The sequence below is a fragment of the Girardinichthys multiradiatus genome, chromosome 15 (genome assembly GCF_021462225.1).
Source record: "Girardinichthys multiradiatus isolate DD_20200921_A chromosome 15, DD_fGirMul_XY1, whole genome shotgun sequence".
Classification (NCBI taxonomy): Eukaryota; Metazoa; Chordata; class Actinopteri; order Cyprinodontiformes; family Goodeidae; genus Girardinichthys; species Girardinichthys multiradiatus.
The window spans coordinates 5,782,420-5,801,899 of NC_061808.1; the positions used below are offsets into that span (position 1 = coordinate 5,782,420).

Here is a 19,480-nt window from a genome sequence, read left to right on the forward strand (position 1 = left end):
AAGAATGCCCGATCACCTCTCCGTTTTAACTTTGATCCTAATGTCGGATCAAGGCTGGGAAAAGTTTTGAAAGGATTGATTTTTTTCATGGTCAAAACCTGGAATTTTAACAGGGGGTGTGTGGAGTTTGGAGATCCGCTGTCCAGCAGACAGGATCTTCTCCATGGCTTTTCTCTAAATGTTAGTGGATTTGGATGCGGTTTTTCAAGGGAAACTAAAGTTTTAGTCTTTTTTTAGGTGTCTAAAAATACTAAAATATTCAACAATACTAAGACCTATATTATGACACTATCATCTTTGCTAATATGAACAGTTCGTGGTAAGATTAGTCTCATCTGTCATTACCATGGTGAAAACTTGGTAATTTGTTTTATATAAATGACGTCAAAAATAATCTTTTACAGCATTTCGTCTGTTGTTTGCTCATATTGCCCAGTCCAGCTTTTATCAAAAAGGTCCGTTCATGTGGGGAGTGACCACCTGGAGTCTGTTTGACTCCAGGTGAAAAAAACAGCACCCTGACCCTCAGTGACATCTTGTTTGTGTTATTCCCATGAAGCGACAACAAGCTGCTGCGTTGTAAACTCTGAGTTGGCATTCCAGTAAATAGGAAAGATGTGCAATAAACCTTTGCTCATTGCCAATTGTTTCACATTTATTGGCTTTAACTCCAATGTTTATATGATCAGAAAGTTTAAAAACTGAGAGCGATGAAATAAAACATCTTAAATGATAACAGAGGCACGAAAGTAACAAAAAGGAGCAATAAAAGCTACTTATAAATAGTGTTTTGAGTTTGTGTGTTTGTGCGTGTGTGTGTGTGTGTGTGTGTGGGGGGGGGGGTGAACTTTGTCCTCAGCGGTTCAACTTTGTGAGTTTATTAGAGACACAGTCATTGCAACATAAACAGCTTTCTCTGACTTTGCTCTTGAGCAGTGCAGCTGTGTGAGGTTCATGTTAGAATAAATCTAACTCAAGTATTTTCTCTATTTTTTTTCAAGCTTTAGGATCTGTGGAGGTTTTCTTTAATAAAAAGGGCAATCATGATCAGCCGCAACTTTAAAAACGTGTTGGTAGTCTCCATTGGGTTTCTGTCTCTATTCACGGCTTACGGAGGGCTGCAGAGTTTACAGGTACGTAGAAAAAAATCAACTAACGATGCTAATGTACATTTATTAAAGGAAAGATTTACAGACAGAATAATCATAAAAACCATGTTTGTTGAAACATTTTAGTGAGTTCAAGTGTAAATATGATACTAAAGTGTTTTTCAAATTCTTCAAATTAAGATGAGCATCATTTTAATCTAAAAAGTAATCATATTGCCTAACTTTTTACTTTAATCCCGAATTAAATTATTGGGTGGTAATGTTTCTCTTCATGTGTCTGAGTTTGATTATGACTATAAAAGTAAGTAAAACCGGTCAGGAAAAAGACTTGTTTAACTTCCATCATTAAGAAATCACTAATTATCCAACGTTATTTTTAACAAGTAGTCTATCAGTGCAGCTCATAAATTCTAATTTGCCTCTAGATAATGGTAAATTGGTGATAACAAAATGAATGGGTGGTCTTATGTAGGGAATACAGGTCCTTCTCAAAATATTAGCATATTGTGATAAAGTTCATTATTTTCCATAATGTAATGATGAAAATTTAACATTCATATATTTTAGATTCATTGCACACTAACTGAAATATTTCAGGTCTTTTATTGTCTTAATACGGATGATTTTGGCATACAGCTCATGAAAACCCAAAATTCCTATCTCACAAAATTAACATATTTCATCCGACCAATAAAAGAAAAGTGTTTTTAATACAAAAAACGTCAACCTTCAAATAATCATGTACAGTTATGCACTCAATACTTGGTCGGGAATCCTTTTGCAGAAATGACTGCTTCAATGCGGCGTGGCATGGAGGCAATCAGCCTGTGGCACTGCTGAGGTCTTATGGAGGCCCAGGATGCTTCGATAGCGGCCTTTAGCTCATCCAGAGTGTTGGGTCTTGAGTCTCTCAACGTTCTCTTCACAATATCCCACAGATTCTCTATGGGGTTCAGGTCAGGAGAGTTGGCAGGCCAATTGAGCACAGTGATACCATGGTCAGTAAACCATTTACCAGTGGTTTTGGCACTGTGAGCAGGTGCCAGGTCGTGCTGAAAAATGAAACCATCATCTCCATAAAGCTTTTCAGCAGATGGAAGCATGAAGTGCTCCAAAATCTCCTGATATCTAGCTGCATTGACCCTGCCCTTGATAAAACACAGTGGACCAACACCAGCAGCTGACACGGCACCCCAGACCATCACTGACTGTGGGTACTTGACACTGGACTTCTGGCATTTTGGCATTTCCTTCTCCCCAGTCTTCCTCCAGACTCTGGCACCTTGATTTCCGAATGACATGCAGAATTTGCTTTCATCCGAAAAAAGTACTTTGGACCACTGAGCAACAGTCCAGTGCTGCTTCTCTGTAGCCCAGGTCAGGCGCTTCTGCCGCTGTTTCTGGTTCAAAAGTGGCTTGACCTGGGGAATGCGGCACCTGTAGCCCATTTCCTGCACACGCCTGTGCACGGTGGCTCTGGATGTTTCTACTCCAGACTCAGTCCACTGCTTCCGCAGGTCCCCCAAGGTCTGGAATCGGCCCTTCTCCACAATCTTCCTCAGGGTCCGGTCACCTCTTCTCATTGTGCAGCGTTTTCTGCCACACTTTTTCCTTCCCACAGACTTCCCACTGAGGTGCCTTGATACAGCACTCTGGGAACAGCCTATTCGTTCAGAAATGTCTTTCTGTGTCTTACCCTCTTGCTTGAGGGTGTCAATAGTGGCCTTCTGGACAGCAGTCAGGTCGGCAGTCTTACCCATGATTGGGGTTTTGAGTGATGAACCAGGCTGGGAGTTTTAAAGGCCTCAGGAATCTTTTGCAGGTGTTTAGAGTTAACTTGTTGATTCAGATGATTAGGTTCATAGCTCGTTTAGAGACCCTTTTAATGATATGCTAATTTTGTGAGATAGGAATTTTGGGTTTTCATGAGCTGTATGCCAAAATCATCCGTATTAAGACAATAAAAGACCTGAAATATTTCAGTTAGTGTGCAATGAATCTAAAATATATGAATGTTAAATTTCCATCATGACATTATGGAAAATAATGAACTTTATCACAATATGCTAATATTTTGAGAAGGACCTGTATGAGTCATTGTCTAACAAATATTAAACATTTTTTAAGGCAAAAGTGCTGATGGGCTAGCACTTTTGACACATTTATATGGAATAGTATTTATACTCTGAACACTAAAAACTGTATTTTATTGGGATTTTATGCGTTATACCAACTCATAGTGTAAAATTAAAGTTCAAATGTTTTACAAATAAAAATCTGAGGAGAGTGGTGTGCTTCTGTACTCAACCCCTTTTACGTTAATGCCCGTCGATAAAACCCAGGTGCCATCAAAAGTCTGTACCTGTACATATTTGACCCCTTTGTTAAAGCTAATTGATTTCTGATTATTATTAACATTTTGTCTTGTGCAGAGCAGTCTAAATGCAGAGCAGGGGATGGGTGTTGCATCCCTAAGCGTCATCTACGCCTCCATCATCCTCTCCTCCATGTTCCTGCCCCCCATCATGATCAAAAATCTGGGCTGTAAATGGACCATTGTCGCTGGCATGGCCTGTTATGTGTCATACTCCTTCGGAAACCTCTACCCTGGATGGTAATCAATAAGGGAGTCTTATTAAAAAGTCAGACTTAAAATTCTAATTTTTATTTTAAAGAGGTTGAGTAAACCTCTAAAATCATATAGTTCAACAAAAAACAGCAACTAAACAACGTTGTCAGCAGATTTAGATAGAAAAACACACCAATATATAAACATGGCTTTAATTGTTCTTATGACTCTATGGCCTCAGACACAAAACTTAAAATATAACGACAAATAAGTGACAGTTCACTAAGGGCAAATTTACAAGATAAGAAACGATGCACTGGTTTTAAAAAATAGTGTACTCGGATTCTAAGAAATGTGCAACTGAGTGGGATCATTTAACTGTGCTTGTAAAACGTTGTACATTTCGTACAGTAGGAGGATCATGTGGTAAATGACAGCTGCAATAGGGTTAAATACATAACAAATTCAGCTTTATGTTTGTCATTCAGAGTTCAGATTCATGGGTGCTGTTAATGTTTTCTGTGAACTTTAAACTTAACCAGGCTGTTGGTTTGTTTTATTGGTAAATTCAAATTCAATTACAGCTCAGGGTGGCTCCATTAAACAGCAGTTTGTTTAAACTAAAACAGAGAGTTTTAGAGACAGAGCCCTTCCTTCTGCAGAACCTCCCCCTACCTGAACTACACCCTCTAACCTAATCAATCATTTTATTTATATAACTTACCAGAATAATTAAGAAATGTATTGTGTGTAATGATGACCAAATCTAGTCCAGATGCACAAAGAATGACTGAAATATCCCCTTAATTAAGGCTGCAAATCAGATTCCAAGTTCAGCATCATTAGCCGATATTTCCCCACATTGCTGACACTGTGGACAACACAGAGGGGGGGTGCATCCCCTTTCAACTGGACCTGTGCTCGTGTGCTTTGCTGAATTTCATTTGTCTTGGAAGTCGGATCTGAGAATAACTTCATAGCAAACCTAAATCCAACTTCCAACTCCAGGAGATCAAAATTAGGAAGGTCAAAACTCCTGAGTACAAATGCAAAGCATTGTTAGAAATTTTTCAGAACATAAAATGTAAAAAAAAATGGAAATGTGTGCATAAATTGAGATTCTGAACTAAAACGTCTGAGAAAAGCCAGTTTATTTGATTTCTACATGAAAACTGATCTGCTCTGCCACAGGTACACTCTCATCCCGACCTCCGTCATCCTGGGTTTGGGTGGTTCTCCTCTGTGGTCGGCTAAATGCACCTACCTGACCATCTCAGGGAATATGCAAGCTTCTAAGGACAATAAGAAGGGTTCTGATGTGATCAACCACTACTTTGGGATCTTCTTCTTCATCTTCCAGTCATCTGCAGTTTGGGGAAACCTGATGTCATCTCTCATCTTTGGGCAGGACACCAGCATCTGTAAACATAATAATGTTTAAATGCTTAGGTTTAGAAGAAACTTAGAAAGGCCGTACACGACACATTATGGTTTTAACGCTGTCTTATCAGTTTATAAGTGACTAACTGGTGGGTTCTTACTGGAAGGACATGCTTGTTTTATTTTCTTCCTGTTCTCATTTAGATTAGATTCAAACTCACTAGATTTAAAAACTATTTCCTTTCATCAGAATCATCTCTATTGGCCAAGTGTTTGTGTAAAAACAAAGAATTTGACTTTAGTGTCCAGCGCTCATATCGTAGAAATATAATACAAAAAAATAAAAAACATTCTGTATATTTTAATTTATAAGAAAACCTCTCAGTTCAGCACAACATAACCTGAAAAGCAATGGAAACCAATGTGTCTGCAGATTTCTGTTTTTTCTGTTCATTTTCTTAGTGATGAAGTGTATTTCAACCTCTGCATGCGTTTGTTTTTTCTAGCCGACATCCCAGAAGAAGTCCTAGAAACCTGTGGAGCATCTGACTGTGGACTCACTATCGAAGTCAACAGCACCAGCAGCAAACCTGCACAGAAACTTGTGTGGACGCTTGTTGGGTGCTACATTGGTAATTTCAGAGTGTATATAATGGTTTTAGATTAACTTCTAACCTCTGGCTGCAATTTGGCTGGAAATGACAGCATCCTTTATCCCTTCAGTGAAATATCTGCAATCCGTGATCTTTATCTTGTAGGTGTTGGTGTTCTGGCTATGCTCATCGTGGCAATATTTCTAGACAACATTGATCATCAGCAGACCAGCCAGTTTCGCGACAACCGGGAACCATTCTGCCACACGTTCCTGGCCACCTTCAGGCTGCTGAAGGACTGGAGGCTCCTGACGCTCATACCACTCACCATGTACAGCGGCTTTGAGCAGAGCTTCCTCTCTGGAGAGTACACCAAAGTAAGGAGATGTCAAAAAGTTTAATGAGGTGAAGTTGGTAAAAGTGATGTGCGTGCATGCTTTTGAAATTGGTTCTATACTGAGCAAGCAGGTAAAAAACAAGAGAAAACCCTTAAGGTATTTGTAGAAAGCTGGGGGATCTATGAAAGACCACTTCCGAAGATGACTAGAACATCTGGTTGCTTGGATGCAGAGTATAAAGAAATTTCAGGGTGGTTTAAAACATGCTAAATACCCAAATGTCCAGTGTATTGCATTTCTTTCTTCCCCTAATCAACTGCAAACTAAAAACACCCAAACCAAATTGTAAGGGAGTTATTATCTCCACAGTTATAACACAAAGAATCAGAACATGGAACACCTATTGATGGCTAAACCTTGATTCTAGAAAAACACCCAGTTTTGTAACTTAATGACATCACGTTGCAACACGTGACTCCTGGCAGGTTTGCTCATGTCGAATAAGACGAGGCTTCAATCTTCATCTTGTTTAACTAAACTCACCAATCAGAGGTTTGAGCAGGGGAGCCTTAAAGAGACAGTCTCTAGAACCAACAGCTCAGTTCTGATCAGACTCACGTGAGTGAAGGTTAGAAATGATGCAGCTAGAACGTTTATGGTGCACATTTTCATTTAAGTGAATGACCTCGAAAAAGGCCACAACAGGAACGCGTTTGTCTGCTAATAAAGTTGCCTCCTAGTATAAGTGTTGACGGAGTCTTCACCACCAGATCTTTGTCCCTCTCCATGTACCGTAGGAGTTGGTGAAGTTATGCCAGAAACTATTGGATATCTACACATTTTTCAGTTAGAAATTGAAGATTTTAAATGTGTTTTTAGTAAAAGTCTCACATGCTTTGCTTGTTTCCAGATTCAGTCTAATATTTTCCTCTATCTGCACATTTAAACTTGCTAAAAGATCACAAACCTTAATGTCTTATTGGGACTGTACATGACACAAGGTAGTGCCTCATTGTGAAGTTGATTCATGTTTTATTTTTTACACTAAACACCTGAAAAGCAAGGCGTAAATTTGTATGTAGCCCCAGTCAATTGGAAACCCCTTAATAAGATCCAGTGCGATCAATTGCCATCGGGTCACCTAATTAGCAAGCAGATTTCACCTGAGTGTACTTTAATCTAAATATAAATCCAGATGTTTTGTGTTGACCTCAGAGGTGTGATAGAGAACATCCGAGCGCAAACAGCATCATGAAGACCAAGAAACACAGCAGACAGCTCAGGGAGGAGGTTATGGAGATGTTTAAAGAAGGATTAGGTTATAAAACAATATCCCAAGCTTCTAACACCTCACAGAGCTCTGCAATCTATGGACCAACTGCAGACCTACCAAGACATGGATGTCCACCTATACTGACAGGCCGGACAAGGAGATCACTAATCAGAGGGGAAACCATGAAGCCCCTGATAACTAGCAGAGTTTTACAGCTCAGGTGGTAAAAATCTGTCGACATGACAAACAGTCATCAGTCTAACTACATGACACAAAAGCTCTGTTTTAATTTTTTTTAAAAGGCCTAGTCAAAGTCCAGATCTAAATCCAGTAAAGACTCAGTGGCAGGACTTTATTGGTTTGCTCCCCACCCAATCTGACTGAAGCTTGAGCTACTTCGCGAAGAGAGCGGGTTAAAATTTCGGCCTGTAGACGGGCAAAGCTGGTGGAGACATACCCCAAAAAGACCTGCAGCTGCAACTGCGGTGAAAGACGCTTCTACTGATAAGAGCTTGTGAAAACGGACTAGATTAGATATCAACTCATACAATGAAATTAGCTTCTTGTGTGGGAATAAATGAATAGACTATAAGACAATAGTTACTGGGACAGGTTGTTAGCACGCCTGGTCTTCCAACAGCTTCTCGTCTGGTTGTCCAACAGCTCCTTTCCAGTGCACCACTGGGCAAAAAGCCCAGTTCAGTTTTATTAAAAGGGTGGGTATTCCTCGAAATAATCCTGAAGTGCTTTTCTTTCAAACACAAAACCCTGGGTATCTTCTCCATGGTCTCCTGAAAGGTCTGAATAAAATCCACGGCACACTTTTTGAAAGCATGTATCATTTTAATCAACTTCAGTATAATATCACATAAAATCCCAATAAACCACAATAGTGACTAAAAGTGAAACAACTAAAGAGGTATAAAAACTTTTGGAAGGAACAGTAAGTTTACTCAGCTGTAATCGTGTTCACATGAGTTCCTTAATGGAAGAGAAAGAATATCTTACCAGACGTTGACTGGATCGGACATTTGACTGAACACAGACAGGAATATGTGCAAACCCGCTGCAGTATAATCCATCTTATAAAGTGGTTGCAGCCAATCACATATTTTCACCAGCTTTCATTAAAGTCATGAAGAATCCATCTGACCTCTCATATTTATTTTTTTTACCAGTTTGAGTTTGTTAAAGTGTCATTAAATAATTATGTGATATGAAACCATTCTGTCTCTTTGTAGAACTATGTGACTTGTGCTTTGGGGATCCATTTTGTTGGTTTTGTGATGATGTGTTTCGGAGCGGCCAACTCCCTCTCCTCCTTCCTGTTTGGGAGAATTGCTCGGTACACCGGGAGAGCTACTCTCTTCTTCTTTGGTAAAACTTCTTTTCGCAGATCTAAGCAGTTGATGTATTTTTATTGTGTAACATTTTGGTGCCTGTAAGCTCATGAATCATTTGGTTTTTTTTAGCTGCTGCGATCAACTTCGCCTGCATCATTGCTCTGCTGTTCTGGAGGCCTCACCCTGAGCAGCTGCCTGTGTTTTTTGTGTTTCCTGCTCTGTGGGGAGTGGCAGACGCCATCTGGCAAACTCAGACTAACGGTAAGAAAAACCTAAAAGCCATCCGATGGAAAAGCATCTAGAATTGGGCCTAGTTAAATATTTTAATTTCTTGTAAATAGTCTGTTGCTTTTTTGTTGCACAAATAAACACATTTTGTTTAAATGACCCTATTCAGTTGCATATTTCTATTAATCTGAGTGTGCTATTTTTAATAACCGTACAGTTTCTTATTTTTTTTGTTTATATATTTTCACCTTTGTTGCTTCCATTCACTTTTCACTTCACTGCTGCTGCACCTGAATTTCCACACAGAGGGACAATAAATTACATTTCTATTTCTATTCTGTTTTAAATCGGTTGATATTAGACGTTTTCTGCGTTTTTTTATTCAGACCTAATCTGGTTTTCCTTTGACATGATTATACTTTTTAATTCAAAAGCTGAAACAAGTCCAGCTTGGTACCTAAATGACATTCAGTCTGTAAGATTATTTATTATTATTATTTTATTTAACCAGGAAAGACAATTGATATTTAAAATCTCATTTACAAGGGTCACCTGGACAAAAGTGTTTTGCAGAAACCAATTTTATGGCCAGACTCAATTTTTCACCTTTTTTACTTCCTAGAAAAACATGTTATCCTATACAATGATGAGCCATTTTAAAAATTCATAAATTATATTAAACCCCAAATTATCATATAAGGCTCCAAAAGCACTTTTCGTATTTTTCTACATATATACAATTTTGAGCAAGCCAACTGTACACAATTATGTTCATACTGAGAAAAGGTATAACATAATCACCACTGCCAGCAACAGCAACTATTCTGTAAACATCTTCCTCAAGGTTTAGGAGTGTGTTCATAGTTAGATGAGAAAACCAGAACTGCAGCCTCTGCTCTAATTCATCACAAAGGTGTTGAAGAAGGTTGAGGTCAGGACTCTGTGCAGGTGAGTCAGATTTCTCCACGCCTGCAGCCATGGAAGTGATTGAAACACCAGAATTCATTGATTTGGTGGTGGGACCCGATACTTTTGGCTATTTAGTATGTGTTCTAGTCAGCTTGCAGTCTGCTGTGTAACAGACCTGCTACTCATAGTTTTGCCAACAGTGGTTTTAAAACAGCAAGATTAGTTCTCCAGCCACGACTGTCCATGCTTTTTGCGACTGTAAATACTTCCAAACACCCAAATTTGCCTGTTTTTTTTACTGGGGCAAAAGTGTAGGAAGCCTCTTTAAGCCAGCTGACTGGCAGTGGATGGGGTCGACCGGAGACAACTCTGGTCACTCTGGTACTTTCTTTCAAATTTAAAGGACTTTGAAAGTTTAGGAATAAGAAAATGTAACTTCCTTGGAAATCCTTGGCATGTTCTTGATACCATTTCCTGCTCTTGCGCAACATTATTTTTCCTCATTCTCACACAACACAAATTACAAATTAGGGGTTCAGAGGCTCTGCACAGAATATTATTAAACATTACCAGAGTTTTGCCGATGTCTGCAGATTCTGTTTAGGAGCAACCCTGACCGTAAACCAGAAGTAACATCCTTAACTAGCTCACACATTAAAATAAGAAATAACGTAAGCCAATGTTGTCTACCATGTCCTAAGACCATAATTAATTAGTTTTTTCCATTTATACAAGAAAATATTTGGCATTTAGCCGGTATAAAGACGATGTAATCCTCATAACAAGCCAGTATGCAGCTTTAAATGAAGAGGCAGATCAAAATACAATACAATCAAAATTTCAATGTTGGTGTGGAAAAGGGCAATTTTGCTTTTAAGGTCATGACCATAATAGTAGTCCATACTTTTCACGTTTCATGAGTATATGGGCACATGATAGAAACTAGCAATGGCTAGTTATATTAAATAGAAAGTAAGAATAAGAGACTGTACTGTACAGGCAAATTTACTGCATATGAAAAAATACTATGCAGTTATTTAAAATAGTACAGACAGAATAAAATAAATATGCAACTGAGAAATGTGATTTAAAAATTTAGAAAATGTGCATGTAGATTTGTGCATAAAAACATCAATTTACAAGAAATTGAAAAACTGCAAATAACAGCAGGGAAGTAAACACTGAGATTGTTGGGTGCAGGGATGATGATAAGGTCTAACAGCTGCTGGAAGGAAGGATCTGTGATCATGCTCCTTTGTGCATCTAGAATGCAGCAGTCTGTCACTGCAGGAGCTCTCCAGTTCTGCAACAGCTTCAAGCATACATGCATGTAATTCATCTGTCACGCCCTCTCTGTTGCAGCTCTGTATGGCATCCTCTTCCCGAGGGATAAGGAGGCAGCCTTCGCCAACTACCGCATGTGGGAGTCGCTGGGTTTTGTCATTGCCTTTGCCTACAGCACATTTATGTGCCTAGAGTACAAACTTTACATCGTGCTGGCTGTTCTGGTGCTTAGTATGATAACCTACCCCATAGTGGAGTACTACGAGCACAAGAATCCCACCAAGCCCATTGAACAGGCCACCTACGAGAATCACAAAAAGACAGAAGAATCAGACATTGTTAGTCAGACTTGGATGTAGACAAGTTGTCATTTGCTTGTTTCCTTCTCTGACCACCGATACTGGACCTGCATGTTCAGATTCATAAATCCTGAACGAAAAACTGAAACATGACGAAAATGCTACAATAACTCCAAAAAGGCAGAAACTTTAAGATACTTCTTTTACTTTTCAAACCTAAAACACTTCTTGTAGCTTTTTGACCAAATGTCTTTTTTTGGGAGCTCTATCCAGTAAATAATGCACAGCTAAAATGGTCATAATATAAAAGAACTGCAGATTCTGACAATATAACCTGATTTTGAATGTCTTGTAACATTTAAAACATTTTAAATTAAAATGTGTTTGTAGATAAATTAACTGATTTTCTTGACATTTTAATGTTATTTCTGTACATTTATATGTTGGCAAGGTGAAACCTTCCCTAAACCTTTACTGACTGTTGGAATATTGTCCTATTTTTATAGTTTAACTATGTGCTCATTTAGCCTAACAGCCTCCTTACAATAAAAATATATTTTTTCTCTACTCTAAATTCAATTGAAATCATACTGTATATGGTAATAATCCCTTCATAGCTTTAAGAAATAAATGTATTAACATTTCAAGCATTATGTGACTCATATTTACTGTATATTACTTTCTGCAAACTTGTGTTTATTTGGATAGCACCATTCATATAAAATGTAATTCAAAGGGCTTTAAAGCTAAATAAAGGAAACGGGGAAAGAACACAAGTAAGGAAGTAAGGAAAGACAGCAGGATCTGAGGAAGGTAGAGGAGGAGGACAGGAAGGAAAGGAGGAGGGATACAAGGTATGGAACAGAGGAAAAGAAGGAAAATTAGGACTACTGTAAGAAACTGATGTAGAAGAAAGAAACAGCAGAAGGAAGGGAGGTAGGATCCTATGAAGGAAGGGAGGACAGAAAGAAGAGCTCAATATATAGATGAAAAAACATGCAAATATGTTACCATGCTTATCAGACCTGGAAAACACTTTTCCACTTTATAGGAACCTGGTTATGGAGCTGCAAATGAACATCATATTCATGGATAATTAAGGAATAAAAGGAGCCCACGTTGTGCATTTCAGATGGTGCTTTTATTGCAATGTGTTGCATTCCCACATTCATAGATGTTATAGATTTGTTAGTCAAAGCATCATTTCCATAAGGTCGGCATCTGCACCTTGGAAATAAAAAGCAGAGGGACCAAATGCACGAGGTGTTTGTGTTTTGAGTGTAGTAGAGAAATGTGTGTGTGTGTAAACTTGAGAGCAGCCACGGACATATGAATGAACAAACCTCCGAGTTTGGACTTCCAGTAGACGAAAAACAAGCAAAAAGAAAAACAAGAGAGAGTTTAGTTTGTCTTATAGCCTCCAGGGCTCTCACTCCCCGCTGGGACTGGACCCGGCCTGAGACTGATTGTCTACGACATTCCCAAAGAAAAGGTAGATCTCTTTATATTTACGTTATACACCTGAACGAGAGAGAGAGGGAGGGTCTGAGGAGGTTTTAAAAGAGTCAGAGAAAAAGAAAACATAACATGCATAAAATTCTCCCAGGTGAACACTGTCACTCATATTGTCTTGTAATAGCTGCTCTGATGCCTCTTTAAAAACAAACTTTACATGAGTGTTATATACAAAACTGGACAAAAATGAGTAAAATGTATATTATATATTTGTCTATATATCTATATATCTATTTATATTAATTTTTACAAGGGAGAAAGTGGAACCTTGGTCTCTTCTCTTAAAATCTCCATAAAACACATCAAAACCCAGAGAAACCAAAGTGACGAGTGAAAACAAAACCTTCGCTTAAAGTCTGTCGCCCAGTCCCAATAAGGCAGCACTTATAATACTCAACTACTGACGCTATCGTGAGAGTAGCTTTGAAGACCTGCATTAGGAATGAGCTGGAGGTGAGGAGTCCCGGTGGTGCAACAACTTCAGAAACCAGACACTAGGACTCCCAACAAAACACAAGACGAGCAAAACCAGAGACAAGCGACACGAGTGGTGCGTTGTCATCTACATCACTGCACAATTGTTTGGACAGATAGAGGTAAGGTCTCAACACTTTCCACTGATACAAAGAGAGAGAGAGAGAGAGGAAAGTGAACGCTGCTGCAGAAAACGGCCGGGAGCAGGAATGTTCAGAGAGTTCAAGCCAGAAAGGAGGATTTTAAGAGTTCACCTGGAAAACAGACAACAGCGCAGGAAGAAGGGAGAGGATGTCACCTGAAGAAGAACACCACAGTTATTACAATAAACTGACAGAGAACGTAGCTGTTGTGTACAATGTTTAACTTGGTTTTTATCACGATGGCTCCAGTTCTCCACAAAGAACCTGAATTTTTAGGGAACATACACCGGCTCTCAGAAGTCTATGAAACCCTGTGAAAATGCTGGTTTTAAGACCACGATAAATAATTTTAACACTTCACTTCAACTGAAAAATCAAAAACAGATCTATTTGGGAAACGTGAAAAATAAAAAAGGTTCAGGAACCCGGTTGAAGCCCTTTAACTGATACTTTGATGAAGAACCTCGTGATTCAATTTCAGCATTCAGTCTTCTTGTGTAGACGCCACCGATTACAATAAATACGATTAACTGGAAAGAAACTTTAGCTGGAGCTAAAGCTGCAATCTGCAAGAACATTTGATGGGTATTTTACGCGTACATGCCAGGGGACAGTAAACACAGAAATCAAATATTTGATGAAAACGTGGAGCAGTTTTCAAGGCTGCGAAGCGGCCGACAGCAACAGTGAAGGATCTGCAGGAATTTGTGAGTATGGCTGTAAAACAGATGCCTTTTTCTTCAAGGAAAACACCCAGGTGTGGTTGAAACCTTGAGCTGTTGTCTGATGAAACCAACTCCGAAAGGTAAACAACACTAAACATCACCAAAAAGAACACCCTGCCCACCATGAAACATGGTGGGGGAAGTATTATGATCTGTGGTCATGGTTCGTCAAAAGTAAAAAGAGGCTGTTGTCAAGGTGAATAAAAATATTAAGTTAAATTTGACCCAAAACATTTAGGTGCGCCATTTTCTCAGCCTCACAGTGAGTTTAAGCAAACATCCAAATCAAGAAGAAAATTAAAGTGGTGAAATGGGTCCAGAGAACACTGAATGCTGAATTAAATCAAAAGGTGATTTTGAAATCTAGTAGCTTCAGGCTGTGCAAACAGAATAAAACAACTTATTTTTGATTTTTTTGCATTTCTTCTAACAGATTTGTTTGTTTCCGAGGTATAGAAACAGGATTTAGTGGGACAAGCTTTGAAATGATTTAGTGACTCGTTCTGCATCACACACACCTGGCATTTTGACAGAGCTTTGTACACTTTTAAGAGCCAACGCATCTCCGCTGATCTGATTTAATGGCCTTTTTCACCCCGAGCGGATCTGGATATATAAAGTGCAGAATTAGATTGTATTTGCAAATTCCTGGGATAATCTGATTAATCTTCTACGTGTGTAAAAAAAGTCATTTATACAGTAAAAATGTGTTTTTTCTTATTTAAAAAAAACCCCTGGTTAACAAGGTTATTGTTAAACAGCAAATATATACAGGAGGCACCTCAAGTTTGGTATAAAGTATTCATCTAAAGAATGAGACTGAAAGCTGAAAGGTCGTCAAGCATTTGTTTTCTATCTTTCAATGAATGGCTTAGTGTTGCTCCAGTGTTACTTCTACTCCACAAATGAGGAAATGCTTGTTTAAGGTGCATAGCTAATGATTGCAATGTTTTTTTTTTTTCTGTAAACACGTGAAAGCACTTCAGGCTCAAAAAGACGACATTGGCAGTCTAAACTGAGCAAACTTTGGGACATCACAGGGTTTCAATGCTGATAGGCCACTCAGAAAAGACGGTTTTAAGACAGAAACATGGGAGGAACGAGCGAGCGGAAGGATCAGAGACAAAGGGACAAAGAAGAGCCGCTACATTATGTGTTTGTCCAGTGACGATGAGATTTGCATATGAAACGCGCTGAAGCTTTGGTCATTTTTACTACTGACGGGTGCAGAAAATGATAAAAACAAGAATAAAAACCCCAGACAGATCAGTCATAAACTCAACAAGCCAGCAATGCTTCTCCTGAAAACCAAGGCTCCACTCTCCCAGGTCTGCTTAAACTTTCTGCCAACAGAGAAAATTAAATAATATGGCCTTTTTTTTCTTTTAAATAACCCGTACAAAAAGCCAGTCCACACCACTTCTCTCTCTCTCTTTCTCTCAGTAAAATCACATTCAGCAGTCGCTTTAAGAAATAAAAACAAACCGTTCTCTGGCATAGTTTATCGGAATAAAACACCCACAGGAAACTGTGCAGGGTCTGAAAGAGTCAAAAGAGGAACCGAATGGGACATCTTCGTCTGTTTCCATCTCAGAGAACACCAGATATACAGTATTAATCGCTTACACACACACTTCATATACAAACATACATCTTTAAACCAAAAACAAAAAGGTAGAAAAATAAAAACATGACGGAGGCGAGTAGTTATTTACCACAAACTCGGAGCTACTTTTTTTTCCATTGATTCTGAATATGCATTCACATTTCTGTTATATACATTAACATCATCAGACAAATGTTATAAAACCTGGTACCTGTGAACTGTAGTGAGGAAGGAGGGACTGCTTTTTGCACTGAAAGGCTGTTGCATAAACAAACATTTTTCCTTTTTGTTTTGGCCTGTTTTTGTCGACGTCTTTGTAGCTGGGCAGGCTGCTGAGTTTCTCCGTTTTTAATCAGGGTTGTAACTGAAACTGCTTCCATTTGAGAATGCCAGGAAAGACGAAAGAGGAAGAGGAGCAATGCTCTGTGTGTGGAAATAGATTGATAAAATCCACACTCAGAAACTTTAGCAGATTTCTGTGTTTCGGTGCGTTCAACGGTTTTAGCTGCAACTTGCTTGGATTTGATTTCTCCTCCTCTGCAAATAAAAACTGCAATCTTCATTGTTTCAGCAGCGACAACTTTCATTTATGTTTGCAAATGAGAAAAAATAAAGTATAATTTCTGTTCTATGAGTTTCAGATGGGGGCTGGATTCTCTCCCACGGCTTTAGCCATGCTCAGGATATTAGGGATTTTGATAATGTCAAGGTTAAACAGCACCTACTGGTGCAGAATTGCTATTGCAGCGATTCTGATTGGAAATACCAGAGCCAATGTAGATATTTATCAAAAATAAGGTCCCTTTGGTACCTTATGTCCAGATGATGTTACGCAAATATGCAAAAGTCGATTGTTGCAACATTTTAGAAAACGTTACTTTGTGTGAATCTTTTTAAACAATGATGACGTTCGTAGTGTAATACTTTAAAGTGCCCCATACGTTACTAAAGTGTTTTAGGTCACTTTACAGTTTTTTTTCTTCTTTTGCAGATGAAAGCTTTTATTAAAAGTGCATCATGTTCATGAGCATAATTTTAGAAAACCAAATGGTTTGTTTATTGGAACGAAACAGAAGGCCATGACGAAAGGGTAACGATTGGGTATGAACAGGAGAGCTGCAACAGCTGAGCACAAAGTGGTTGCCACATCACACAGCATCGCTGGAGGAGTGAGCCGGCGGAATGTCAAATTTACATGCATAGTATCTCAGGGATTAAAAGCCCTAATTCACCAAATCAACATCAGAAATGTTAGGGTTGGACTAAAGGTTTACTTTTTATTCAGTGGGCGAGGAAAACAAAAGTCCTTCCAACTAACTTTCTGCACCTCTCTCCTGCAATCTACTTATTTTCCACGGATCTCTGAATGCCTGCTGGTTAAATTCAGCCTGATAGAAACTGCATATTTCCCCCCCCCTCAACTAATTCAGAAATATATGCTGGATAGACTTCTGCAACAATTTAGTCATGTGAAGCATATTTAGAGGCAATGTCTCAGCAGAGATTTTATAAATTTGTGCATAACAAAGGAGGATTTTTCTTATTCCTAATCCATATTAGATGTCTGTTATGACTTCGAGAGACAGTGTATGACCGATCAACAGTAGTCAACAGAAAATTGTACATGTGAGCAGCCAGGAGGAATTCCCGATGGGATAAACACGGTTTAAACAGGAGGAAATTCATTGTCTTTTTTTTTTTTTTCCAAAACTTCAAATTAATCACCAATCCTGTCGTTGTTATGAACTCCTAACGCTAAAGCCTCTATTTAAATTTCAGTATATATGGGAACAATAATGGAAAGCGCATCATTCGCTGCAGATACGAGCAGCAAACATTGCGACTTGAGCTTTTATAATTTTTATACAACAGTTACAGACAAATGTGCTGTTTTTTTGTACAAAAAATAGGAGAAAGCAAAAAGAAAAACAGATGACGGCTAACTAGCTCCCTGGAAAACAAAACAATGATGAAACTATTTATATTTGGAAAAAAAAGAGCCGCTTCTAACTAATTTTCTCAAAGTCAAATTGCTTACAATTTCACATTTTTAGAAGCTGGAATAACGTCCTCCTCCACTGCAACATGTAGCTGTGTCACAATATGCCAAAGAATAATCTCATAAATGAGCAGACATTATTAGAACTGGTTTAAAACTAATAAAAACAAGCAAAAATAAATGGATCGAATCACATTATACATAGTTTTGCCTTTTCTGAGTATTCAATTAATTACACTTTTGTTTTTAAAGGAAAGCAGTTACAAGAGATCAGGGTAGCTCACCCCCAAAGTCGTTGTCCTTCTGTAATGTACAAATACTACCCGCCTGCATGGTGCACGTGGCAAACAACACTGATAGGCTGAGATAAAACCGTGAAGACACAAAGAAAGAGAGGAGCAGAGGAAGAACCCTGTCGGGCTTCCGTATTCACATCTGCTGAGGTGAGGCTAACATGTGACGGACAAGACAGTTAAATAATCATAACAGTCTGTTTTTATACTCTGACAGAATAAAAATAAAGAAAGACATCTAAGTTCAAAACTGAGCAGCATCCCCTCTGACTCCCATCCATCCATCCATCCATCCATCCATCCATCCGTCCGGGTTGGTGTCAAATCTTGTTCTAGAGGTCATAAAGATGATGATGACGGAGAGAGCAGAAGATTATTTTTTTAAACAATCTAACCCAAAACATAAAAATAAAAGCAGAATAGAAAAATATGCAGAAGAAAAAGAAGCAGAGCTTGGGACAAACTCGCACTTCCACCAGGCACTGCAGCAGATAGAGAGGACCAGTCCCAGAACCAGCTGATACTGAGCTTCTATCCCACAATGCCGCTGAGGTCTGAAACCTTAACATTCCCACATCGCTGAGAGAGAGAGAGAGAGAGAGACAGGAAGAAAGAGAGACAGGTAGAAAACGACGAACAGAAACAAACACAAACAAAACAAATAAAGGAAAATAAAAAGCCAGATGTGCTGCCGTAGATGCTGCTGATGTTCGGGACGCTCCCACGCTGCAAACCCGCCATCGAAGCAGGAACAAGGCAGTAAAAAAATGACAAAAAGAGAGAGGAGGTCGGCCCTGATTCAACAGTGACGAAAACTTGGCAAATCCACAATGACGTCCCAGTTGTTTTTTCTTGTGTCAGGAAGCAGGAAGTAGGTCACCGAGAAATGAGCAGCAAGACAACACTGCCTTAAATAGGCTGAGGCAGACAGACAGGTTGTCAGACAGATTAGACAGGCAGGTTTAAATAACACCGCTGCTCCTTTTGACGTTCTTAAGGTACTTTGAGTAACCCCCCCCAAACACCGAAGAAGTGGTCAGGCTGCACTCCTCCACCGACAGCCGTACTTCTCCACCTACTGTGGCCGTCGGAGTATCCGTCCGTCCGTCTGAATGGTGCGACAGAGACAGCAATGGGTCCAGTGCGCCGACCTCCGAGGAGGAGGAGGCAATAGAAAAGTGAACGGGAGCAGGAGAGCTGTCGGGATGGGGGGTGTCACTCAGTGAGGAGCTGCTGGAGGAGGCTCTTCTGCTGGGCCTGGCTGTTCTGCGAGCCCTGCGGCCCAGGGCCCTTCTGGGGGGCCGCCGCCCCGATTGAGCCCTGGTTCAGGTAGGAGTCGCTGCCGACAAGGTTCACGGTGCACTGGACGTCAGCGAACACCTGAACCTGCTGCACCTGCA

General features: G+C 39.4%; 2 protein-coding genes across 4 annotated transcripts in view; one reads left to right on the forward strand and one right to left on the reverse strand.

The window, feature by feature from the left end:
• Positions 1–907: 907 nt before the first annotated feature.
• unc93a (unc-93 homolog A) lies at positions 908–11,972 on the forward strand. Its single transcript, XM_047388885.1, has 8 exons — positions 908–1,133; positions 3,542–3,723; positions 4,870–5,099; positions 5,565–5,690; positions 5,817–6,028; positions 8,504–8,639; positions 8,735–8,866; positions 11,105–11,972. The coding sequence occupies exons 1-8, from the start codon at positions 1,044–1,046 to the stop codon at positions 11,383–11,385; spliced, it is 1,389 nt and encodes a 462-aa protein (XP_047244841.1). The 5' UTR covers positions 908–1,043; the 3' UTR covers positions 11,386–11,972.
• Positions 11,973–12,447: 475 nt separating this feature from the next.
• Positions 12,448–19,480, reverse strand: part of ncoa1 (nuclear receptor coactivator 1) — a 62,646-nt gene continuing 55,613 nt past the window's right edge. For all 3 annotated transcript variants that reach the window (XM_047388882.1, XM_047388879.1, XM_047388880.1), the window contains one exon: positions 12,448–19,475. In XM_047388882.1, coding sequence (XP_047244838.1) covers positions 19,296–19,475 — 180 coding nt within the window. In that variant the 3' untranslated portion in view covers positions 12,448–19,295. The remainder of the gene's footprint in view (positions 19,476–19,480) is intronic.